Source organism: Syngnathus leptorhynchus, chromosome 19 (genome assembly GCF_054491065.1).
Source record: "Syngnathus leptorhynchus isolate UIUO chromosome 19, UIUO_Slep, whole genome shotgun sequence".
Taxonomy (NCBI): Eukaryota; Metazoa; Chordata; class Actinopteri; order Syngnathiformes; family Syngnathidae; genus Syngnathus; species Syngnathus leptorhynchus.
The window spans coordinates 4,624,249-4,645,317 of record NC_141213.1 but is presented as its reverse complement, the minus strand read 5'-3'; the positions used below and the strand labels follow the sequence as shown (position 1 = coordinate 4,645,317).

Below are 21,069 nucleotides of genomic sequence, written 5' to 3'. Positions count from 1 at the left end.
CAGATTTTAACAAAGGTGGCAGAAGTCAAAATATGACTGAGGCCATTATTTTAAGAGGTTGATGAATTTTAAAATAAATGTGCCTCATTATTTTGTGGAATTGCATTGGATATAAAAGTTAAATACAACTGAACTGTACTTGGGCAGTAACTCTTGCTTTACCACTATATTTAAAAAAAATGCTCAAAACAGCTTCATAACAGTATGCACAATTATTCCAAGGATATCAAAACAATTTGTGCATTTATTTGATATCCTTGAAATCCAGCTCAAAGTCGTACTAGAATTCCAAAAGATGCTCACAATATCGTATTATGGTCTTCACAAAACACGTTATCCGACATTCCCCCGTTGCTTTATTTTATTTTGATAGTGGCTTCATTAGATTTCCGGAAGTAATTATGGCGTGTTTTACATGTCGCTGAACGCTGTATGCAGGTTTGCAGCTTCCCCAACGGGTGTCATATGGATGAAGCCACCAAGGAGCTTTGCAAACCAGTTTAACCATTAACAGTTCTTTCTCCTTGTTTTTATTCAGTAGCACTCCACTTACACCGCACACTTTCCACTGGTGCTCAGTTGACTTTAAGGCTCGTTAATACATGATGTAACCATTTTTTGTTGTAATTTGCATAGCTTTACATAAAAAAAAAAAAAAAACACAAATTCAAATAGACTCACCCATCTTGACAGATGACAGCATGCCTACACAGTATTTGGCAACACAACGGGGTGTTTCACATCCAAGCAGGATCATCATGAATGATTCAGTGGGCTAATCCAGTAACACAGCAACATCTCCATGGAAAACAGTCAGGCCATACAAAACATTGAAGTTCACCTCAGGCAATTAAGTAGCAAATTTACACAATATCAGTGGTACATAAATAAAACTCAAGAGTTTCAAGCAGTAAAGTTATCTCAAAGTTTAATCTTGGACAAAATTCTAAGACCTGTGTCAATGTTGGACTAATGCACTTTTTGGATATAAATAAATGCACACACAAACACTACATTGTTCCTCTAAATATATCACGATAATGTGTGTTAGCTTCCAAATTATTATTACCCAGATGTTTCAAGAAATGCAAAGCAACCTTTTTAATTATTTTTTTTCGGGATACTTCAGCATGTGGAAAGAAATTAAAGCAGTTGTATTTTGAAGGACAGAATGTTTGTACAGAGAACGGAGAAGTTTGAAAGGGCAACTCATACAGCCAGTGCATAATGTCAGGAAGTACACAATATGTACACTTTGAAGCAAAAAGGAGGTGTCTGAGGCTTTATCTTCATGTTTTGCAGTTAGCTGACCTTCACGAGCTGTTGGGATAAGAAAGAACACAAATGAAGATGGGACTAAACAAAATAATAGTAATAATAAAACACAGAAGTTGTCTTGTTTTGATTATGTATGCATAAATTGTACAGAGGGTACCAAAAGCTGTCTTGCCTGTCATTCCCTTCCTTGATGCCACCAAAACTCAAGAGGTTGGACCTGCTTCCATTGGGGTTCAAGAGCGAGGCGCCTGGCAGCTGGCCTGGTCGAATGGGCTTGGCTGGGTTGGGCACAGAGAAAAGCTTAGTCATGTATTAAGTAATGTTTGACACATTGCTATTTTAGTCCAAAAAAAAAATCCAAATGTGGACTACTCTCCTTATCACAGTGTTCTGATATTTTGTTGCGTTATGGTTGTCCACCTACCTATCTGAGCAGAGCCTCTCCTCGCCATGTTCTTGGGCTTGGTAGCCTCCCGAATGCGCTCGACTTCCTCTTCGTGGCGTTTACGGTCACGAGTGGCGCTCTCTTTGGCCTCCTTCAAAGCATCCTCTAAGGCTTTGATCCGCTCCACTGTGGTCCGCAGGCGCTTCTCCATTTTAGGAATCTCCGAATTGAGGGCTGCATTGTCATGGAGCAGCTGCATGGAGGTGAATATAGAGTATAGAGCATGGGAGTGAGAAGAAAGTTACAGTAACTTCTTGATAGATTGGAAAATGAAGCTTCAAATTTGCTTCATGAACCAGTTTCTGTCTTTTTTTTTTTTACTCCTCTATACGGCACTAATATTTCAACATTGGGCTGGATAGACACACACTTGCCATTTATTAATCCCAACAGTAAAAAAAATACAAATGGCTCACGAAACAAATTTGAAGCTTCATTTTACCATCACCAGAAGGTACTTAGCGCATTCTGGTTCTGTATCTCCCCATTAGTTGTGGACCATCTTGTGGTCATTTATTTACCTGTTTGTGAGCTTTGGTGAGCTGCTCCAAGTTGTTTTCCAGGTAGCAGATCTTCCGTTTCTGGGCAGTGCTGACTTCTCTTTCTTCTGAGCTCACCTGGGCATTCTACACAAAACACGGTGAATTTGGACTCATTATTTTCACAACTCGTTTTCCACTTTCAGTCATGTTGGTACAATAATACGACTTGGATTTCTGTTTTTTTAGGTCAAGAATTACAGATTTTTTTTCATGAATCCAGATTTATTCTGTGTGAGCACCGTGTTAAAGGCCCAAGTCCCTATTTACAGCTGCCAGCCACCTTTGAAGAATCAGATGGCCTACTTATTTCAGAGACGCCGTTGTGCCCTCCAGATTAATTAACTTTTAATCATGGTGCAATTCAAATGGAGCATCGGCATAAATATGAGGTTTCAATATCTCATTAGAAGTAAAAAAAAAAGGGTTGTGTATAATACTGGAAAGAAAATTGTGTAGTTGTAGACGACTTAACAGTTGGCGTGTCTCAATCAAGCAGTGAGTCCTGCCAAAACGTTTGCCTCTACTCACGCGCCAAACAAAGCAAACATCACAGAATCTCTTTGTAGAAGTCGATCATTTGGCCAAATTAAAATTCTGCTTTAAATTATTTAAATGTATGTAAACAAAAATGCTATTTATGTTTCAAGGGAAATGCTTGGTTGTGATTAATACATTGAAAGAAACCATTTCATAGTTTGCAAGAAGAGTTCATTATTGTTGATGAAGCAAAAATGACCTTTTTGACTTTAATCACCAAGTCTTGGACAAAAAGTCTTCTGAGGTTGTGAAGTGTCTGCAGCTCTCGACCCTGTCAAAGAAAAAAATTTGATTTATGCAGATTAAAAGCATGCTTATAATCTTTGTAATTTTGTAGACAGCCAACATGTAATTACTCCACTTGACTTTAGGATCAGAAGAATGAAAAGCAAACGGAAGTTACATTGACTCAGCAGTTGTTTTTGTTGTGAGTTGTCGAAAAAGTACTGATACGACAAACAATTGTTGACAGAAGGTTAAAACCAAATTCAAATATCAACCCAAATTGCAAAATGATGAACTGACCACTGTTTCCTCCAGTCCCTTCAGGTCCTGCTTTGTTTGCTCCCGTTTATCCTGCTGCTCCCTATTGGAGGAAAATAAACGTAAGACCTAAAACTAAGACCAATTCCGTCATGGTGAAAGCGAGACGGAGACATTACGTGAGCTCCTGTAGCTGGCGACTCTTCTCTTGTTCCACTGCCTTCAGCTTCTCATGCTCCACTCGCCACCTTTCCTGTTCCAGCTTGATCTCCTGGTTCTCACTGGACATCAGCAGCATTCAGCACGGGTTGTTCGGTTGAAATTGGGGAAAGTGGAGATGGTCTCTTACTCTTCTAGCTCAGTGATGCGCTTGTCCTTGCTGTCCAGTTCATCTCTCAGGTTGCTGATCTGTCTTTGATGGGCCTCTCTGTGAGACAGGATCTGCTTCTCCACGGTTTCCTAGACGCGGTCAAACGTACAACTGCTCAACAACACAGCTGAACACGTATAGAGGTAAAGAAAGTACCTTTACTTCATTGGCAGACTGGATCTCATTTTCCATAGCATTAACTCTCTCTGGCGGGAAGATAACATAACATAAAATATATTTAATGCATATTTTTGTTAAATTGTCTAGTTTATATCTGCTTTTACAAATGAAGAAAAGAAATAAAAGAAAAAAATAAATCCCTGTTCAATGAACAGTGATAGGAAAATGAAGCTTCAAATTTGCTTCATGAACCAGTTGTATTTGAAGCTTAATTTAAACTTATTTATTTCTGGAGATGAAAAGAAAAATGTTTAAACTATTGTATATTCTCACCTTGGGCTCTGACCCTGACTATTTCTTCACTAAGAGAATCCACATTTTCCTCCAACTGTCTTTTCTTTTGCTCCACGTTCTGAAGACAGTCTGTCAGGGATTTTATTTTAGCTTCATACTGCCCACAAACAGGCACAAGCAAAAACACATGGAAAGAACTGTAAACATAAACTCAGACAAATGCAATGAGAGTACACATCAGTCAGTCGGGGTGTCGTCAAATACGCAACTATCTTTACCTGAGAGACCCGCAACTGGCATGCGGTTAAATCCCTCTCAGTCACTTCAACCTTCTGGGTGCTGTCAGCTTGGGAGCTCTCGAGATGTTTGTTGCGTTTCACCATCGTTTTTACCTCCGACTTCATCTTACTGATGTAGAGTCGAACCGTGGTGAACTCCTCGTCAATGACGCCGCTGCTTTCGTGTTGCTGGTGGGCCACAAATAAATAAAAAAAACATGTTATTGATGAGCACTTGCGCAAATGCAGATCGGGTTGAATTTTTACCTTAATGTCATTACTTCCCACCGCCAAACCTATCTCTGTTAGGTCCTTTAGTAATGATGTCATCATTTCTGCCATCCTTTTCTTCTGGTGGTTGGTCATCTCTTTCAACTTCTGGAGCTCGCAGTCAATTGAGGCCAGAGAGGTCTGAAAAAAACCACAAAAAAAAAACCAGAACCCCAGTTTCATCAGTTTTAGTCATTATCTCCACAGTTTGGTTGCGATGATGAAATACTTGCAGATTTTTCATTCAGTTCCTCACTGAGGGCCTCAAACTCCTGTGTTTTGTTCTCGACCTCCTGGCTTTTGAGGTCGTAGTTAACAGCGAGCTCTTCCAGGGCCTGTAGCACCTCCTTCACCTCTTCCTTGGAAGCTTCGTTCTCTGTCAGCAGACGTTTCAACTCCGTCTGCAAGCTGTCGTGGTCCCGCCGGGAAGAGGCGAGGAGCTTAACACAAAGAAATAAGCACGTCATTGCTTACTTGCTTACGTTTACAATTACAACAAGTCAATAGAATTTCGAGGCGGGGTTCTCACCTCCTCCTGGTCCAACAATTGCGCCGAAAGTGTCTCCACCATTTGAGACTGTTGATTAATCTCCTCGTCCTGGAAGAGGTGAAGGATGAATGGACAAGATGATCACTGCTAATTTTGTAATGAAAGTGTCCAAAAGAGACATCTGCTGGCCAAAAATGAACAGGCACAATCATTCGAAATGTATTACAGTATGTCATTGAATTTTTTATTTTTTTTTAAAACATAGATGTAAGATTTTCCATGGGGTAAGATAAAAAAGGTCACATATCAGGATGAGCCTAAAATGAACTTACCTTCAGACCAGTGGGCACCATCAGTGACTTAAAAATGTACAAGTGGTTAAAAATATTTAATTGAGGAGAGTATCAATTACCTTGTCATCCATCTGCTTATAAAGCTTTGCCATCTCTGCCTCGTAATGTCCCGTCTCAGCCGGCGTGAGTTTGACGCCAGGAAAGCCACTCGGTGCTGGTGATGCTTCCGTCTTATCGTTGGGAACGACATCTGCAACCTTGGCCTCCTCTTTGGCCTTCTCCTTGTCAAATTGTTCCTCCACTGGCACACTCTCGCCTGTTAGAAATAACAGACATGCGTGAATGAAGCACACAAAAATGATACATATTTTTTAAAGAATAGAAACAGCTATGAAAAAATATTTCACATGGATTTTTAAAAAATATATATTTTCTATCATTTTTCTTTCTGATGTAGCTCATAAAAAATACAATCACCTCACGCTTGTGTGGGAAATTAAATACATAAATAAATACATAAAATTCGAAATAAATAAATAAATAAATAATTGAATAATCTCACCCTTTCTCCATCGGTTGATTTCCGTTTCCAGCCAGGTTACGCTTGTTCTGAGTACCTTGTTTTTTTCTTTCTCTTTTTCAAATTTACTCTTCCACTGCTCTGCGGTCAGCTCCATGTTCAGAGTCACTGTGTTCTTAATAGTCTTGGCCCTGGTCACACACAAAAAATAAATAAATAATTGACAAACGGGCATTCTGGTGGAGAACTTCAAATTATAGACACGATCATAGACAGTGAAATGCAACATTCATTCTCTCATGTGATGTGACCTTTGTCCAAACAGCAGTGTAGACCGAGTCTCAGCATCATTAAAGGAAGAGGGTGAACAACAGATGACCATGGTGGTCCGACAATTCCCTCCAAGGGAGTCTTGCAGGATTCTGGTCATTTTACTGTCTCTGTATGGCACATACGCCTTGCAAAAAAAAAAAAAAAAAATGTAAGTCATTATTTTAAAGTCTTTTGTAACCACGAGTACTAATTTTAAAACTCTCCAAAAAGGTTACACATAAAAAAGCACAAATTGAATAAATCAAATCAAAATAACTTACCGAGCCTTCGGCTAGTGCTGAAATAACATTTCCGAGTGAAGACAAGGATTTGTTGATCATCTTGGCTTCATCCAGCACTGTACCCTCTGCTCCGGTTTTACCCACCTGGGACCAACATAACAAGCAGATCGGGTTTTTTTTTTCGTCACAGTTCCTCTAAAGGACAAAATTATGATGAGTGGTCCCTACTTTTTCACTCCCAGCCAGATCAACGAGGTAGAGTTTGCTGGTGAGTTTCTGCTCTGTCTGAGTGTGCTCCTGTTTGATGCTAATTTGGAAGATGCTGTGACTCCTTGAACTGTGCTCATTCATGTCTGACAAAGAAATCAAAAGTAGTGCTTTAGCGTCATCTTGCGGGACCCGAGCGCTCCTGCAACCGATCCCCCCGCAAAAGTATTTCAAATAATGAACGTTACAAGATGCAATAAGATGCCACGGGATAGTGCCAAAGCACTAGTTTTGTCCAAATGAATCCCACCACTAGATGACACTTTCATTGTTTTAGCACGGGGATTTTTTAAAAAATTTTTTATGTAGGGGTTGTTCAGTAACAAAGTAATCTTATTTTACTTTCGCCATTATTATGGCAATTGTCAACTTTTTTTCAGCCAGGTGTTCTAAAATTAGAAACACCACATGACTAGATGAGTGCTTATCTGACGGGGAGCAGTCAGGAGACCCAGCGAGGTCAAACCCATGAGAGAAAGCAGCAGCACCACGCTCACTTGTGACAGCCACGCTTCTGCTGTTTTTGCCTTCATCAATGGCATCCATGACTTCTTCAGGACTGCACACGAAGCGCTCGGTACACCCCTGGAGACACATTCACATCACAAGGCACAGGGAGGCGTGTTCAAGAACCCCTTTAGCAGGCTGGTTTTACAGAGGAGTACTTATCTTACTTGAAACCGTGACCGACCATATTGTGTCTGAACGACGATTGTCAAAGACAAATAGTTGTGACTATAGCAGCAATAAGATAAAATGAAATTCTCATGTGACTCATTATTTCATCCTACTGCACTATTTATATTCTTAGAATATTGTAAATGAATATGCTGCTATGGCTGTATTTGGAAAGTTTTCATTAAAACTTGTGGGGACATTTATGTTGCTTACCTTATAGAAATAACATCACACACATTTTACCTTTACATAGGGTACCCTGTTTTTATCTTCATGGACTGAAAGGTTGGTCTTTGTTACTGTGGAGGAAGAAAAAGGTCATATATCGATCATGCCATTTGCATTCGAGGCAAAAATGTGAAACCATTATAAAATGCTGTTTAAGCATTAATTCCATATATGTCATTCATACCATCCAGCAAGTCTTTGATTTTGTCCAGATATATTTCATAATAAGAAACCTGGAAAAACAAATTACTTTCATGAGATCTTATCAACAAAGTGTAATCATTTAATCCTCGATTAAACCTACTTTGATGTGAAACTCCAGGTTCTCATCCATCGAATAAATATAATTAAAGATATCACAGACAATTCTAGGAATGATTCCCATCATGTCACCATCATGGAGCTTGCCCTTTAGTAGAAAGCAAAAAAAATACAACCACATAACAAGCAATACGGTCGGCGTGCAATTTTGGGGCCGAAATGACATCACGCGGGGAAGTATTACCTCCATTGTGTGTGTTTTACCAGAGGATGTCTGTCCGTAGGCAAATATTGTACCATTGTAGCCCCCAAGGACATCTACAGTCATCAAGACTGGAGTGAATGTTTGCACTTTATGTATTTACACCGATAGAACAACTGCTTACCTTTGACAATCTTCTGAGCCACCGCATTGTAGAATTGCTCCTGAGTAGTATTGGACTGGAATACCCGGTCAAAGTAGTAGGGTTTACCCTGTAAACAAGTGGAGGCATATTATGTGTTAAATTGTACTGCATATTAATATTTAGCAAGATGGACATTAAAAAAAAAAAAAACCTGAAAGAAAGTTATTATAATCAAGACTCAATAGTTTCTTTGTATTAAGAGTGTCATAGGGGGGATTTATATTGGGCAGTGACTCAGCATGTGTGATTTCTTAAGGCAAAGCATTCCAAAAGTGCAGCACATAGCAACACATTCACTGTTTTTCTCTTGATTCCCCTTCAGACAGCAGCTAAGACACTGTGTGATGCCAAATTTGACCGATAGTATTCATTTCTATTTAATAATATAGGGTTTAGGTTAGCTGGAATAGGGTCCAGCTCTTCCACGACAGTCGGTGTAGAAAATGAAAATGTATTGGTCATCATTTTAGTCAGTGAATGTGATTGATTTAGGGGGCATAACAAAACTAAATAATTGCATGAGGCTTAAAACAGAACCCTGGGGAGCACCAAAATGAATATAAGCCAAGTAATTTAATGTATCATAGTTAAATGGCCCACTTAAGGGCACTTGAGAGAGGACCATGTGTATACTTTGCTGTAATCTGTTTGAGGAATAATGAATCATTAGAGATCAAGTAAACTGTTGGCAGGAGTCAAATTTGCAAGCTAAGCCAAAATTCTAAGTACCTTTGACAGTGAGGCGGAAATACAATATAATGTGTGGTTACTTTTTCTTCCTTAGCTGTGTTGGTTTTAGATTAATATAAAATATTTTCAAATCTGAAAGCAAAGAGGTTTGAATAGTGTCACCTACTCACCGCAATTTGCACACAGTCCTCCCCTTGAAACTTCGGGATGTATTTGTCTCCACGGGCGACCTCGGATTTATTCAGCGGCCTGAAGCGACACACCACCTTGATACTGCACTCCGCCGGGTCGGCCATCTCCACCGCCTTGGAAGGATGGAGAGCGCCGTGGTGCAGTTACTGCTGAGAGAAGGCCACAGCCCTACAGCACAGCTAACAAATGACTTCCTCGGTGAGTGTCAGAGAGTAGTCCTCTGCGAGTTGACATCAGGAAATAAATAATAAATAAATAAATAAATAAATAAATAAAAAAGATTTAGATGCAGGCGATATCCAGTGAGTGGAATCGGAGCTACTCTCGCTTGAAGTGGAAACAAATGCAGTAGTGATCAGGGTGGGATCATACTGTAAAATGGTTGGGAGTCACAGGATGTGAGGATCATGAGATTCAACCTCAGTTTCTATTATGGAGCTTTGAGGTCAGGGTTTCTACTGCTATTAATTGATTATACCTTCAATAAAAAATCATAATAATTGTTTCATGCTCATTTGTACTTCAGTAGCTGCACATTTTGTAAATATGATTGCATAAATAGCAAATATAGCCATATGATCTGCAAGAATAGTAAAGGCATTGTCTAAACATGGAATGATGCAACAACTCTCTTTTTTTTTTTTTTTTAAACACTTACTGATGGTATGCATCAAACACGAGATAGCTGTTGGAGTATTTCTGTATTTTCTGTTCCAGAATTCCAGGAACATAAAACTGTGGAGCATGTTATGAAGTCACCATGTGGCCAAGTAGTTTGCATTGGAAACATACTCTACAAAATGTCAAAATGTGATATCAAACATATGATAAATTCACGGATTATACATTATAATGGGGCAATTATGCTTACATTTTAAATAAAGTCAGCATCATTAGCATTTTCTTGTGTGAGTGTCTGTAGTAAAAGTCAAGTAAATATATACCAAATTATATTTTAGATGACGGTACAGTGAAATTAAGTGTCATTTTAATCAAAGTCGGACTATTGTGCAATATCAAAAAAAGCCACTAGAGGTAACCAAAGCCCGTCAAATTTTATGAGCCGAATCCCATCCAACAAATACAGCATACTGTAACTTTTTGCAATTAATCATGTTTAGCAATATATAATATAGTCAATATTGGATTCTAAATATATATTTTTTACCATATAGAAATGAACAAATTTCACTTTATGGAGAGCTATCAATTTGCACAAGAGATCAACATATTATAATTAAGACATCAAAGTGGATATTTGTTTATCAATATTAAAAGCTAAACATAGCAAGTGTTCCTCTTTACACACTTATTAAAACGGTTGCCTTGGTTACCTTCTGAGGGTAGGCTTACTATGTGTGTAAAAAGGGGAGGAGGGTGGGATAAACCAGCAACAGGGCTTTTAGTTGCTAAGTAACACTTTCTGCCACTAAAGAAGCATTTTCATTGAGTTCTTTGTGTTCTAAATGAACAAGTTGAACCCTTTCTAGACACATCTAATTAGTATTTTATTTTTTTTATCACATTAAAAGTCACAATCAGTATTCTGAAGTATATTACGAATATTTTGTCCCTGGAATTTTTAACTGGTAATAAGTGGGGCAGTACCTCGGCAGAGCCAGCAGATGGTAACGTGGTGGACAATAAAAAAAAAATTAAAATTCATAATGACCATGTATAAATAAACATTGGGCGGAAGCACATAACAAGTTAAAAAAAAAAAAAAACACTCTGCAATTGTCTACGTGTGAATGTGTAAAAAGAACACGCCTTAAAGACCAGGGTGTTTCAAACAATTCTATTTTATGGACGGGAAATATAGGGCCCAGCTTATATTGTCCCACATCCTGTACACTGCATGTCAGTCCATGAAGTTCCAGCAGCATACAGCAAACAAACAATAAATACCTGGCAATACTCATGAAAACAGATTCCAGTTATTATTACTATTTTTTTTTTGGTACAAATAAAATACATACAGTACTTCTTATTCAGAACAACATTGTTCCATTGATAATGTAACCATATGTACATTTTCAGTAGTTGTTACATCGGTAAAATGATGTTTTAAGAAAATTAAACCATACAGAGGAAGTGAGATAGATTAAAAAAAAAAAAAAAAACATTTTTAGCTTCTGAGTGGAAAAATGATGCTTCATAGTTTGCCTGATGTTTTGGTAAATTTTAGAAGTGAGTCATATGTCAGTTCATCTTAAATTAGAAGCCATTCTAAAAACAACCCAACTGTATATGTATTTGGTACATGTGACATGGATCAATAATAAGACTTTCGGAGAAATTAGAACATTTTTACAGTAAAGACAACATTTAAAAAAAAAAAAGGATGGATAAGATTGTAATGATAAAATTAAGTTAGAGTAAAAAAACAACAACTTTGTGGATATTTAAAAACAGAACTAGAATATTTGGCCACATTTCCTTGATCGACTTTTGGGGGAAAATGAACATCAATGAGCTCAACATCGACCCTCTGTTGGTTGCAGCCAAGTAGTGCATTTTTGTGACTGATCACTAATAAATGGAACACATCTGACAAAATTCTTCACGATCAACTAATCAAGTGTGACTCTTTAATTTCATACACAGTTTTTGTTGTTGTTGTGGAAGAACCTTCTCATTGGAAAACTGCCAGTCATATCTGGAATTCTGGAAGCCGTAGAATCACATGAAACGATGTTTACATAACAAAAAAAAAACCACAAAGTTGTTTGCCGTTCACATTTTTGCGGAAGACGAGGCAACAGAGCAATAATAGCGTTTAATACCTTCGACATTTGATGAATCCAATGCATAAAACATAATTACCGATCCATTTCGCTACCGAGTGCAAAAATGTGCCACTGTTTTTTTTTTTTTTTTTTTTGCCCATTCAGAATTTTACTGCATCCAATAGGTTTTATAAAAACTGCACAATGAGACCTTAAACTCAACGACTAAATCTTTCATATGACCAAAGCGGAGTTTAAAGCTCACTAGGAAACCCACCAGCCAAACTATCGATCCCCCCCCCTCTCTCTCTGTTGCGTCACACAAAAAAAAGGACAGCCAGAGAAAAACTGCCTGAAGCACATTCACATGGTAAACTTTCCAAGTATATTGTATTAAAGCAACTTTACAGCAGCACTTATATTTTTATCCTTGGCTGGCTTCACACAAACTCACAGTGTGTGTTGCTTTCTCCCAGACCACTTCAGGAGGTGAGAAGCACAATACCTTTTCTGGTAAAGGACAACTCGGTAGCAGTAGTTGCACTTGGATCTGGACAAGAACGGACTCCCTCCATATAAATAAAAATGTGATCACGACTGAATTGTTTTTCTTTTTCCTGCTGGGGTAGAAACACTATCATTGGAGTTGATTTGGCGGGTAAAAGCAACAATACAGATTTGACAGCACCAAACGTACTATTGAGGTCAGATAAGTCCGTTCCGATCGGATCGATTCTTTTACCTCGGAATTCAGCGCCTGAATCCTAACAGTAGAGTGACATCCTACTCCGACGCATAGCCTCGCTGATTAAATAAGCCGGGTTGACTTCTGGTTCTTCCGTCATGACCACAATGTTCTGCCACTCCCCACATTGGTTGGATTTCTTGATGGTGTCCACCACGCAGAGAGCATAAAGACAATCCTCAAAAGTGGCAGCCATGGTTAAAGGCCTGCCGTCCCACGTCCGCCGATCGTCCTGGTCCTGAAAGGCCTGCCGAACCGCCTGGATCATTCGGATCATTCCGGTGAGATACGGAGAAGGGATGTCACTGAAGGCTTTATCTGGTAACGAAGCATTTTCAAGAGGTGTGGAGTCTTTGAGAAGAAGTTCCGGGCCTCCCCCGGTCCCTCCGCTACCGTCGTTCTTTTGTCCATACAAGTCCGTCCCCATGACGGATAACCTCCCAACTGTTCCGACGATGATCACCTCTTGTCGAAATTCTCCGGGTACATTGAAGTTGAGGGTGACGGTGCAGCAGGCCCCGCCTTCAAGCACCATCTGGAAGGTGCAGAAGTCGTCGCTGGTGATCTGACGGATGCCTCGGATGTGGTCCGTCTGTTTGACGAAGGTCTTGAGGAAACCGTGGACTTTTGCCGCACGTTGGCCCGTCAGGAAGGTTAGCAGGTCGATGATGTAACTGCCTACCGAATGCAAGCCGCCACCACCCATGAGGTCATCGCAGCTCCAGTTGTATTTCTTCCCTAGGAGACTACCACTGTGGACCTTCAAATAAAACCAGAATTTTAATTTGTATTTGTGAACTCGGGGTTGACTTCAATTTGATCATACCTGCGCCTCACAAACCAGAAGCTCGCCTATGTAGCCTTCCTCTAACAGAGCCTTCATTCGAACAAAAGCTGGCAAGAAGCGGAGAACATTTCCCATAATGCTCAGCAACTTGGGGTAGTACTGGGCTGCAGACATCATTCGGAAAGCATCCAGAGGCGTGGCTGTCCTATCACAAATCACGTTCTTTCCGATGCCTGCAAATAAAGAGCAAAGTATGAACCAAAGACTTCAATTTTGACAATTTTCAGACTTTTGGTGAAATTTAGTTTGCTTGTGTGTGCACAGAAGAATGCAGTACATCAACCAGCAGTAGCTGATTCTCAGTTTGGGGGCGGGCCATGGGTGGGAGTTGTGAAAGTGAAACTTCCCATTCTAATCTGTCATTAGAAGAATGAAAAGTAATCCCTTTGACCCAGATCTGAGATACACAGAGGGCGAACCAACCCAGCTTTATCCATTTCTGTTGGTTAGTTAGTTTTAATGGCAGTCCAAAAGTGATAAATCAGGAAAGACACATTCATGGAGATTAGTATCAAGCCCCCAAAACAGAAAGCAATAAGAATTGTGTACTGATCAAAAGACTTTTACACCTCACTACTGAATTTCTGTCAGGGCGTGTTTGATATGCTGACGCAACACGACATTCAAAGTAGCTTAACTGGGCGATAGCCAAAGTGATGCAGCGGGAGGAGCGTAATGGAGCAGAAAAAAAAAACTAAGCACTACAGCTCGGTCCCTTATCATTAATAATTTAGAGACAGGACGTACTGTACACTGCATAACAGGGAGAGACTTGAATGACTCCCAGAAATGGAAAAATATAGGATGAGTTGAGTTTACATATTGTTCAAATTAAGTCAAAGCAAAAAACAAAAAAAAAGGCTTCTGTCTACTATTAGGTTTTACATGAAATGCATTTAGTGATGTTTTTACATTGGTGCCAAGTAACCAGCAGGAAGGACTGAGAGCGCTTGTTTCAAGGGAAGCTGCAGATTCCAAATCACAAGGGAGAGCAGCTGCGTCATTCCAAATAAAGGCTGACTCTGCAGGCTTCCATCCAGACCACCTGGGTTGCTAGGCAGGAAGGGAAAGTTGAACCCTTCAATTAATCGATGGAATAATAGAAGATTTGATTCTAAAAATATTTGATAGTGACAGGCCTATATTTCATGTAGTGTGTTATCGGCTTGGAACCCCCTGCGGTCTCGAATCCGCCTGGGGTTTAATTAACTGTCGGGCTGCGAGTCCTGCTTTGTAATCACTCTCGCACAGACACGCACATACTGAACTGCAGTTTAATCAGTATGCTGGCGCTCACTGCCTTTGACATATTTCAAATATGTTATGATTACATTCGTGCGGCTTTATCGGGTTGAGGTCAAGCATACCGAAATGACACACATCAACATCTTGTTTTTTTTTTTTTCTTGCTAATTAAATATGACGGAGGCAAATTTGCATAATTGTTGGTGGAGATTGATGTGCTGATTCATTACTTTGAACACAGTGTGTCCCTTGAGTCTTGATAATTACAGTCCCATTTAATTGAGGGAGAATGAAAACTGAAAGACAAATCAAAATGAAAGCGAGTCAAAGCAAGATCACAAATAATAAATGGCTTTAACAAAATATGTGACGATGAAATAATTCAAAATGTGCCTTTCAAATAGTCAACCTTGTGCATGAGTAGTCACAAGAAAAATTAAACATGCATTGACAATTCCTTCGGCTATTTCAGCACCAGAGACAGTGCCATGAAATTATCAATGCACAGCTCAGTTAACCAATTATATTCCAGAGCATTTGTGAGTCAAATCAATGAGTTCAGCGCACCAGAATAAATCTCAATTTCTTCACCTGACTTAACAGATAGCAGAAGAAGAAACGCCCCAATCGTTCCAATGCAAAAACAATTTGGAAAGGAGGCTGAGCAACCAATTGAGTTTCTTTAGGTTCGGAGTGATACATTCATAAAATAAATTGAATTAATTGAACATAAAATGATCCTTGAGAGCCAACGCTGATGTGACACCGAAGAGAACAGACCCAATCTGATATGGTAATTAAAGATGACAAGCCAGCATTACCCATCACAGTAAACTAATAACCGTGAACATCCTAGGGAAGCTGCGTGACATCTTTACCATGGGCCTCGCGACGCCTGTCCTAGATAGCTTGACGTGAGGCTCATTTCTGACAGATGAACTTTTGCAAAGAGGAGAGCACACATTGCTGCTTGGTGAAATCTGGAGTGTTGTCATGGTGATGGAACGCCTTGGCACGCCAGGAAAATAGGGTTGTGTCGTACCGCTGGCGGAGCTAGAAGGGGGCCCTTTTGGGTGCTGCCTCCCCTGAAATATGCTTGGTATTTCCAGATCTTTCAAGGATTTTTTTCCCTAAATTTCCACCCACCCCCCAGTATGAAAAAATAAAATATCACTACACTCTATTTACAATAATATATCCCACAAAACATGTGTTGTTATTGTCAAAACTGTTTGGGAGCAAAAACTCTAGTAATACTGGAGGTACTTTATTTGCCGGATATAAAAGTGCAAGACTGAGGGTTAAGACTTGTGAATCTCGACTTGACTTTTTGGTTCAGATGTTTTTGTTTCTTATCTTACACAATAGAAGTCCAGACAATGACTGTGTCGTTGAGTCATGGCAGGCAGCTGGAATTTATTCACGGCCAGACAGAACCACACCAAAGCTTGACTCATGCACGAGAGATATGAATTCTCTGTCTCTTCTCTCCATCTTAGGTATGAGAGGTTATATTGAGTTGAAAAAAGTTTTCATCAGCGTAGAGGAAATGAAACGGCCCTCAGATACAATTTCCTGTCGTGGATGGAAAGCTTTACTTCGCACAGAACAATTCTACAAATGTTTTTTGTTTTCTTCACTCTTTGCGTGTAACACGAATTGTCCATGTTGTCCTTCCAGCCTCAAGTGGCCAATTAAAAAAAAAACTTTGCCTTACATTTCCAGTGTTGTTCTGTTAGAAATAAGTTGAAGGCAACTCAAGTGACCTTGGTGATCTGTGATCAGACTATGAACTACAATCCTAATGGTTCCATAAAAAACACACACTCTCCCTATTGGACCCTAAGACTTAGTATTTCGAAGCACAATGAGATCCCTCAACCAGAAAAGCCCCAAGTTCACCACCATACCTAACATTTCCTTCTCGTAGCTCCACGGTAAAGAAAGGCAAAGCTTCGAGGGGGCGGTCATCGGGAGGTTTTCTACTTCATACAAGAATGTTCACTTGTCAGGCTGCCTGAAAGAGCAGCCTCTGCTCAGCCATTCATCAAACAGACAAAAGCAATTTCACAGGAAGCCAACGCTTTCTCCTCTTTGCTACTCGTCACTCCATCATCATTTTCTCCGTCTCTGGGGTTTTTTGGCGAGCATGCTCCCAGAGCAGCCATTAGCATGAAAATAGACGACTCGGAGAACATGAACGTGAGTGAGCCAGTGAGAAATTTACATTACTACCGCTAGCTAGTCTCCTCCTTTGCTTTGAGTCAAAATCCTCAAAATGAAATTACAAACAAACAATCTTTCTTTTCATTTCACAAAACAATAAAAAATAAAATGTTATGTAAAGGGTAAAATGGGAAATTCCACTGTATGTTTTGGTGTGAATTAAAATTAAATAATAAAATAAAATAAAATATAAATTATAGAATAAAATAAAAAATAATAAAAAATTAAATATAACATAAAGGGTATACTGGGGAATTCCACTGTATGTGAAGTCACTGTGTGTAAAAGAGTTTCAATTCTCTGCCAAAGACCTCATCACCGGTCGGAAGTGTGATTGCACAACACCATCTGCAGTCAGGCCGCGTATTTATGATGACACCTCCGTGCCCTTTGCGGCCAGATTATAAATAACTCTTTGGGTAGTCTTCAGAGCAGGTGTCTTTGAGCCGATAGCCGTGTATAAACATTTGCATGTCAAACAGAAACAGCTTTTTGTAAAAGTAACATTATGTCTTTAACAAAATCAGCCTTTTTTTTTGTTGAAGTAAAGCAATAATCTACCTCATTTACTCAACTGATTGCTTATTTGATTCCTTCCCATTAATACATGACAAAGAGGTGAATCATGCGTCAATCATTTAGAAAGGTTAGCGAAGTGCTTTTTGCCTCTGACGCATTCAAATGAATGGATACAGCTTAGTGGTGAGTTCACTGAGTAGAATTGCTAAATTTATCCTCACAATTTCTCAAATGACACAATTCTGGAAATTTTTCAACAATGCAGGCTATGGAATGACTGAATGAATGAGTGTTGTGGAAAAGTCTGTTGCTTACTACTATACACGCCACTTAAAGGCCACACTACTTCCTCCTTCAGCCCGCAATATCGAAACGGCAGAAACAACACCTGAAACTTCTTTTTTTATTCTGTGTGTTACACGTCAGTACTCAGATTCCAAAATACAACCCACTCAACATTACGAATATTTTCCAAGGTTAATCTTTGAACACGCACAAAATGTTTGCGTGACATTAGAGCTTCCAGGAATGTCATAGTAATGAGGAGAGAGAATTAAAAAAAAAAGGCAAAGAAATCCCAATGGAAGGAGAGATGTTGTTAGACAAGATCGACCGGTTTGTTAAGAGTAGAAACTTAGCCCAGTAGAACCTGAACAGCGTGTGGAACACGTTGGTCACCACCTCCTTTGATGGCCAAATAAACGATGAACTCTAGGTCTGACCCCTGAACATGATTTTGTTCTATTACAAAATGTAAAGAGGACTGGACAGGCTTTCCGTGGGGGGGGGTAGTGCTCTCCCAAAAAAACCTGCGAGGAAATGAGCAAGGAGGAAGTGAAGGAAAAGAATGGCCATTAACAAGTAGCTCTACACAGGTTGCTGTTTGACTCAAGTTCACAGGGACATGACTGATAATCTGGCTCATGATCAGCAAGCTTGCGCAAGGACGATATCAGTAACTTAACACAAGAATCCCCATAATGACATCCAATAAATCTCATTTTTATGTTGTGTTGGCATGAGTAGATGTTAGTCTAGCCAGGATGTGATTTAATGCACTGAAGATATTGACATAAGTGTAGCGACGGGATACGTCACTTGTGTTGGCACTCCACAGTGTTTAACTCAAGTCAACAAAGCTTCAGTGTGGGAATGCACCAAGTGCCAAAGCAGAACCTTTTTTTTTTTTTTTTTAAAGAAACTTGCAAACACTCTCATGCGCCCGCTGATTTAAATTGAATTTCCGAATTACACGGCCAACATGACTTGCAGTTTATGTGGAAATCACATGCCTGAGTGTTTGTGTGTTTGTGTGTGTCATCTGATTGAAAGGAGCTGGGTAATTTTCACATTGGCCCAAGTCACAAGATGTATTTCATGAGTGCCCTTCATATGACAACACAAACAAACACACACATACACAATAAAAACTATTCACGATGATCATATTTTCCGTTTTGTGAGAAGGAATGACTATTATTGGAGAATAGCTGGGGACCTTCTCTGCCGCTTCTTAATTATGATGCATCACTTTCAGTGTACCCGTATTTCATGTTGTTGCACAAATTAAAAGTGGCAACTCTATAGAGAAATGCTAGATATGAATCTGCATCATTTAAAAAAATGCAACAACTAGTGTTAGTGGGTCAAATTCTTTTGTGGATCACATTCTTCTGCTGGAACATGTCAACAGATTACAGAACATTTCTACAAGCGTATATCAAACGTTATCCCAGCCACACCTTTCTGGGCAAGCTGACTGAAGCTGCAGGGTGGTTGCATCAATCAACCCCCCGGCAGCGGCAACAGCAGCGGCGGCATCCTCCTCCTCCCCCCGCCCCTCACCATGCATCCATCCATCCATCCATCCATCCATCCATGCATTCCCTCCCGGCCACTCACTCACTCACCCAGGGTTTTGACTGCGATCTGCCGCGTCAGAGGCGGAGGCAGGTTGATGCAAACCAGATCCACGTCCTGGTGCAGCAGCACGTCGTCGATCCTGTTAGTGTAAAACGGAACGTCCATCTCCTTTGCAAGCTCCTCCGCCTCCTCCTGCGTGCGGCCCCAAAGCGCTTTGACGGCGAATCCCTCATTCTTCAACAGCGGGATGATCACCCTGGTGGTCAGGCTGGTGCCGAACACGCCTACCCCTGGAAGCATGATTTGGTTTTTAAAAGATCTTCTGGGGTGTGGGTTTTGCAGAAGCTTTGCGTCAGGTTGGCCATCCACCTGCAGATAGGCACCCGTCGCCGTGCTGCATTGCCCCGCCGGATACCAGATCGGCGGATTAATCAATCACCATAAATAACCGGCTGGAAATAAACCAGTCGATAAAAACACCAGTCCGCACGTCCTCGCGTGGTGTCAAAAGGCAAAATAGAAACGCACCACTGCGGCGATAAGATAAGCGCGTCCGTCCGTCCTGCACCAGACTACTGCCACCTTGTCACCCAAAAAAAAAAAAAAAAAAAACGCACAATGAAGCGGAATGCAAAGTCGTCAAATATGTCGTAATTGTGATGTAATCGAGTGTCTTCTCCTTAAAAGGATCATTCAGAAGAGGCGGAGGTAGGTAAGTAGCAGGAGAGCAATGTTGCGGCTTTGAAATGCTCGTCAAGTATGCTTTACTTTACCGATTTGTTGGTACTGACCTTTCAGAATAAAAATCCAAGGAATTTTGCAGAATTGAAGCAGAGTTTCTGCTCGCTCCTCTCACTCAAATTTAATGCAGCTCTTTCACACACATTACCTCCAAAAAGTTTATATTATTTTATTATATAGTTAATTTTGTTCTTGTTTAGTCAGCATACAGCTTTTAATGTATTTTCCCCCAGCTGCTTGAGTATCAAATATGATTTTGCAAAACAACGCAACATGAAGAATAAAATACTTGTTAAAACACCTTAGACATCGTAATCTATCTGAATTGATATTACCTGGAATAATTGCGGAAGTAGGATTATTTTTTCTTTTACTTTTTGAACCCGTCCTTTTGAGTTCCCGTTTATGCGTACTTGACACTTTACACCGCCCGCTTCTGTTTTAACCCTTAAACTTCCTGATCAAATAAACCATTTGAAAAACGCAAATTATAAAGCGGAAGGACTTACATCTATCTATCCATCAAGCCTACCTATGAATCTATTTTCAGTAAAAGAGTTGAAAGTCTTTATTTATAGCTATTTCTGCACACACCTGAGAAATTGGCTGTGCCAGACACCTGCCCAATGATTCACTTGTGATTCATTAGTGAAAAGACAAAATTGACAAACAACAATGCATGATCAAGCTTCTATGTGCGTTTAAGTTTTCCAATTTTAAACAATTTAGCAATTTGACACAAAAGCAAAACTACTGGTACACAATGCTGCTCTCTAGTGGATGAATGAAAAACAGCAAGGAACATTGACTGTTCCAATACACTTATTTATAGATCAATGTTTCACTCCCTGCACCTTACTTCCCCATGTGCCAATTCTGTTGTTCATAGTTTTTTTTTTTAATGCTTTTCAAACAAGTTGTGTTCGTTCTATTTCATTGCACCTCATGCAGAATAAG

At 39.8% G+C, this 21,069-nt stretch overlaps 2 protein-coding genes across 2 annotated transcripts; both read right to left on the bottom strand.

Annotated features, from left to right (window-relative positions):
- Positions 1 to 969: 969 nt before the first annotated feature.
- On the bottom strand, positions 970 to 9,301 carry LOC147041748 (kinesin-1 heavy chain-like). The gene is made up of 26 exons (XM_085938950.1): positions 9,176 to 9,301; positions 8,295 to 8,382; positions 8,153 to 8,226; positions 7,952 to 8,056; positions 7,832 to 7,880; positions 7,663 to 7,718; positions 7,239 to 7,326; positions 6,703 to 6,827; positions 6,514 to 6,618; positions 6,232 to 6,377; positions 5,963 to 6,111; positions 5,520 to 5,716; positions 5,147 to 5,215; positions 4,851 to 5,057; positions 4,615 to 4,758; positions 4,348 to 4,536; positions 4,109 to 4,226; positions 3,812 to 3,861; positions 3,635 to 3,744; positions 3,465 to 3,566; positions 3,328 to 3,388; positions 3,002 to 3,073; positions 2,245 to 2,349; positions 1,703 to 1,916; positions 1,451 to 1,556; positions 970 to 1,320 (listed from the first exon to the last, which is right to left on the bottom strand). Exons 1-26 carry the CDS (start codon positions 9,299 to 9,301, stop codon positions 1,314 to 1,316), a joined length of 2,862 nt encoding a protein of 953 aa, XP_085795076.1. The 3' UTR covers positions 970 to 1,313.
- A 1,426-nt stretch (positions 9,302 to 10,727) lies between these two features.
- On the bottom strand, positions 10,728 to 20,070 carry gfod1 (glucose-fructose oxidoreductase domain containing 1). Its single transcript, XM_085939724.1, has 4 exons — positions 19,741 to 20,070; positions 19,419 to 19,661; positions 13,498 to 13,691; positions 10,728 to 13,431 (listed from the first exon to the last, which is right to left on the bottom strand). Exons 1-4 carry the CDS (start codon positions 19,769 to 19,771, stop codon positions 12,691 to 12,693), a joined length of 1,209 nt encoding a protein of 402 aa, XP_085795850.1. The 5' UTR covers positions 19,772 to 20,070; the 3' UTR covers positions 10,728 to 12,690.
- Positions 20,071 to 21,069: the final 999 nt, after the last annotated feature.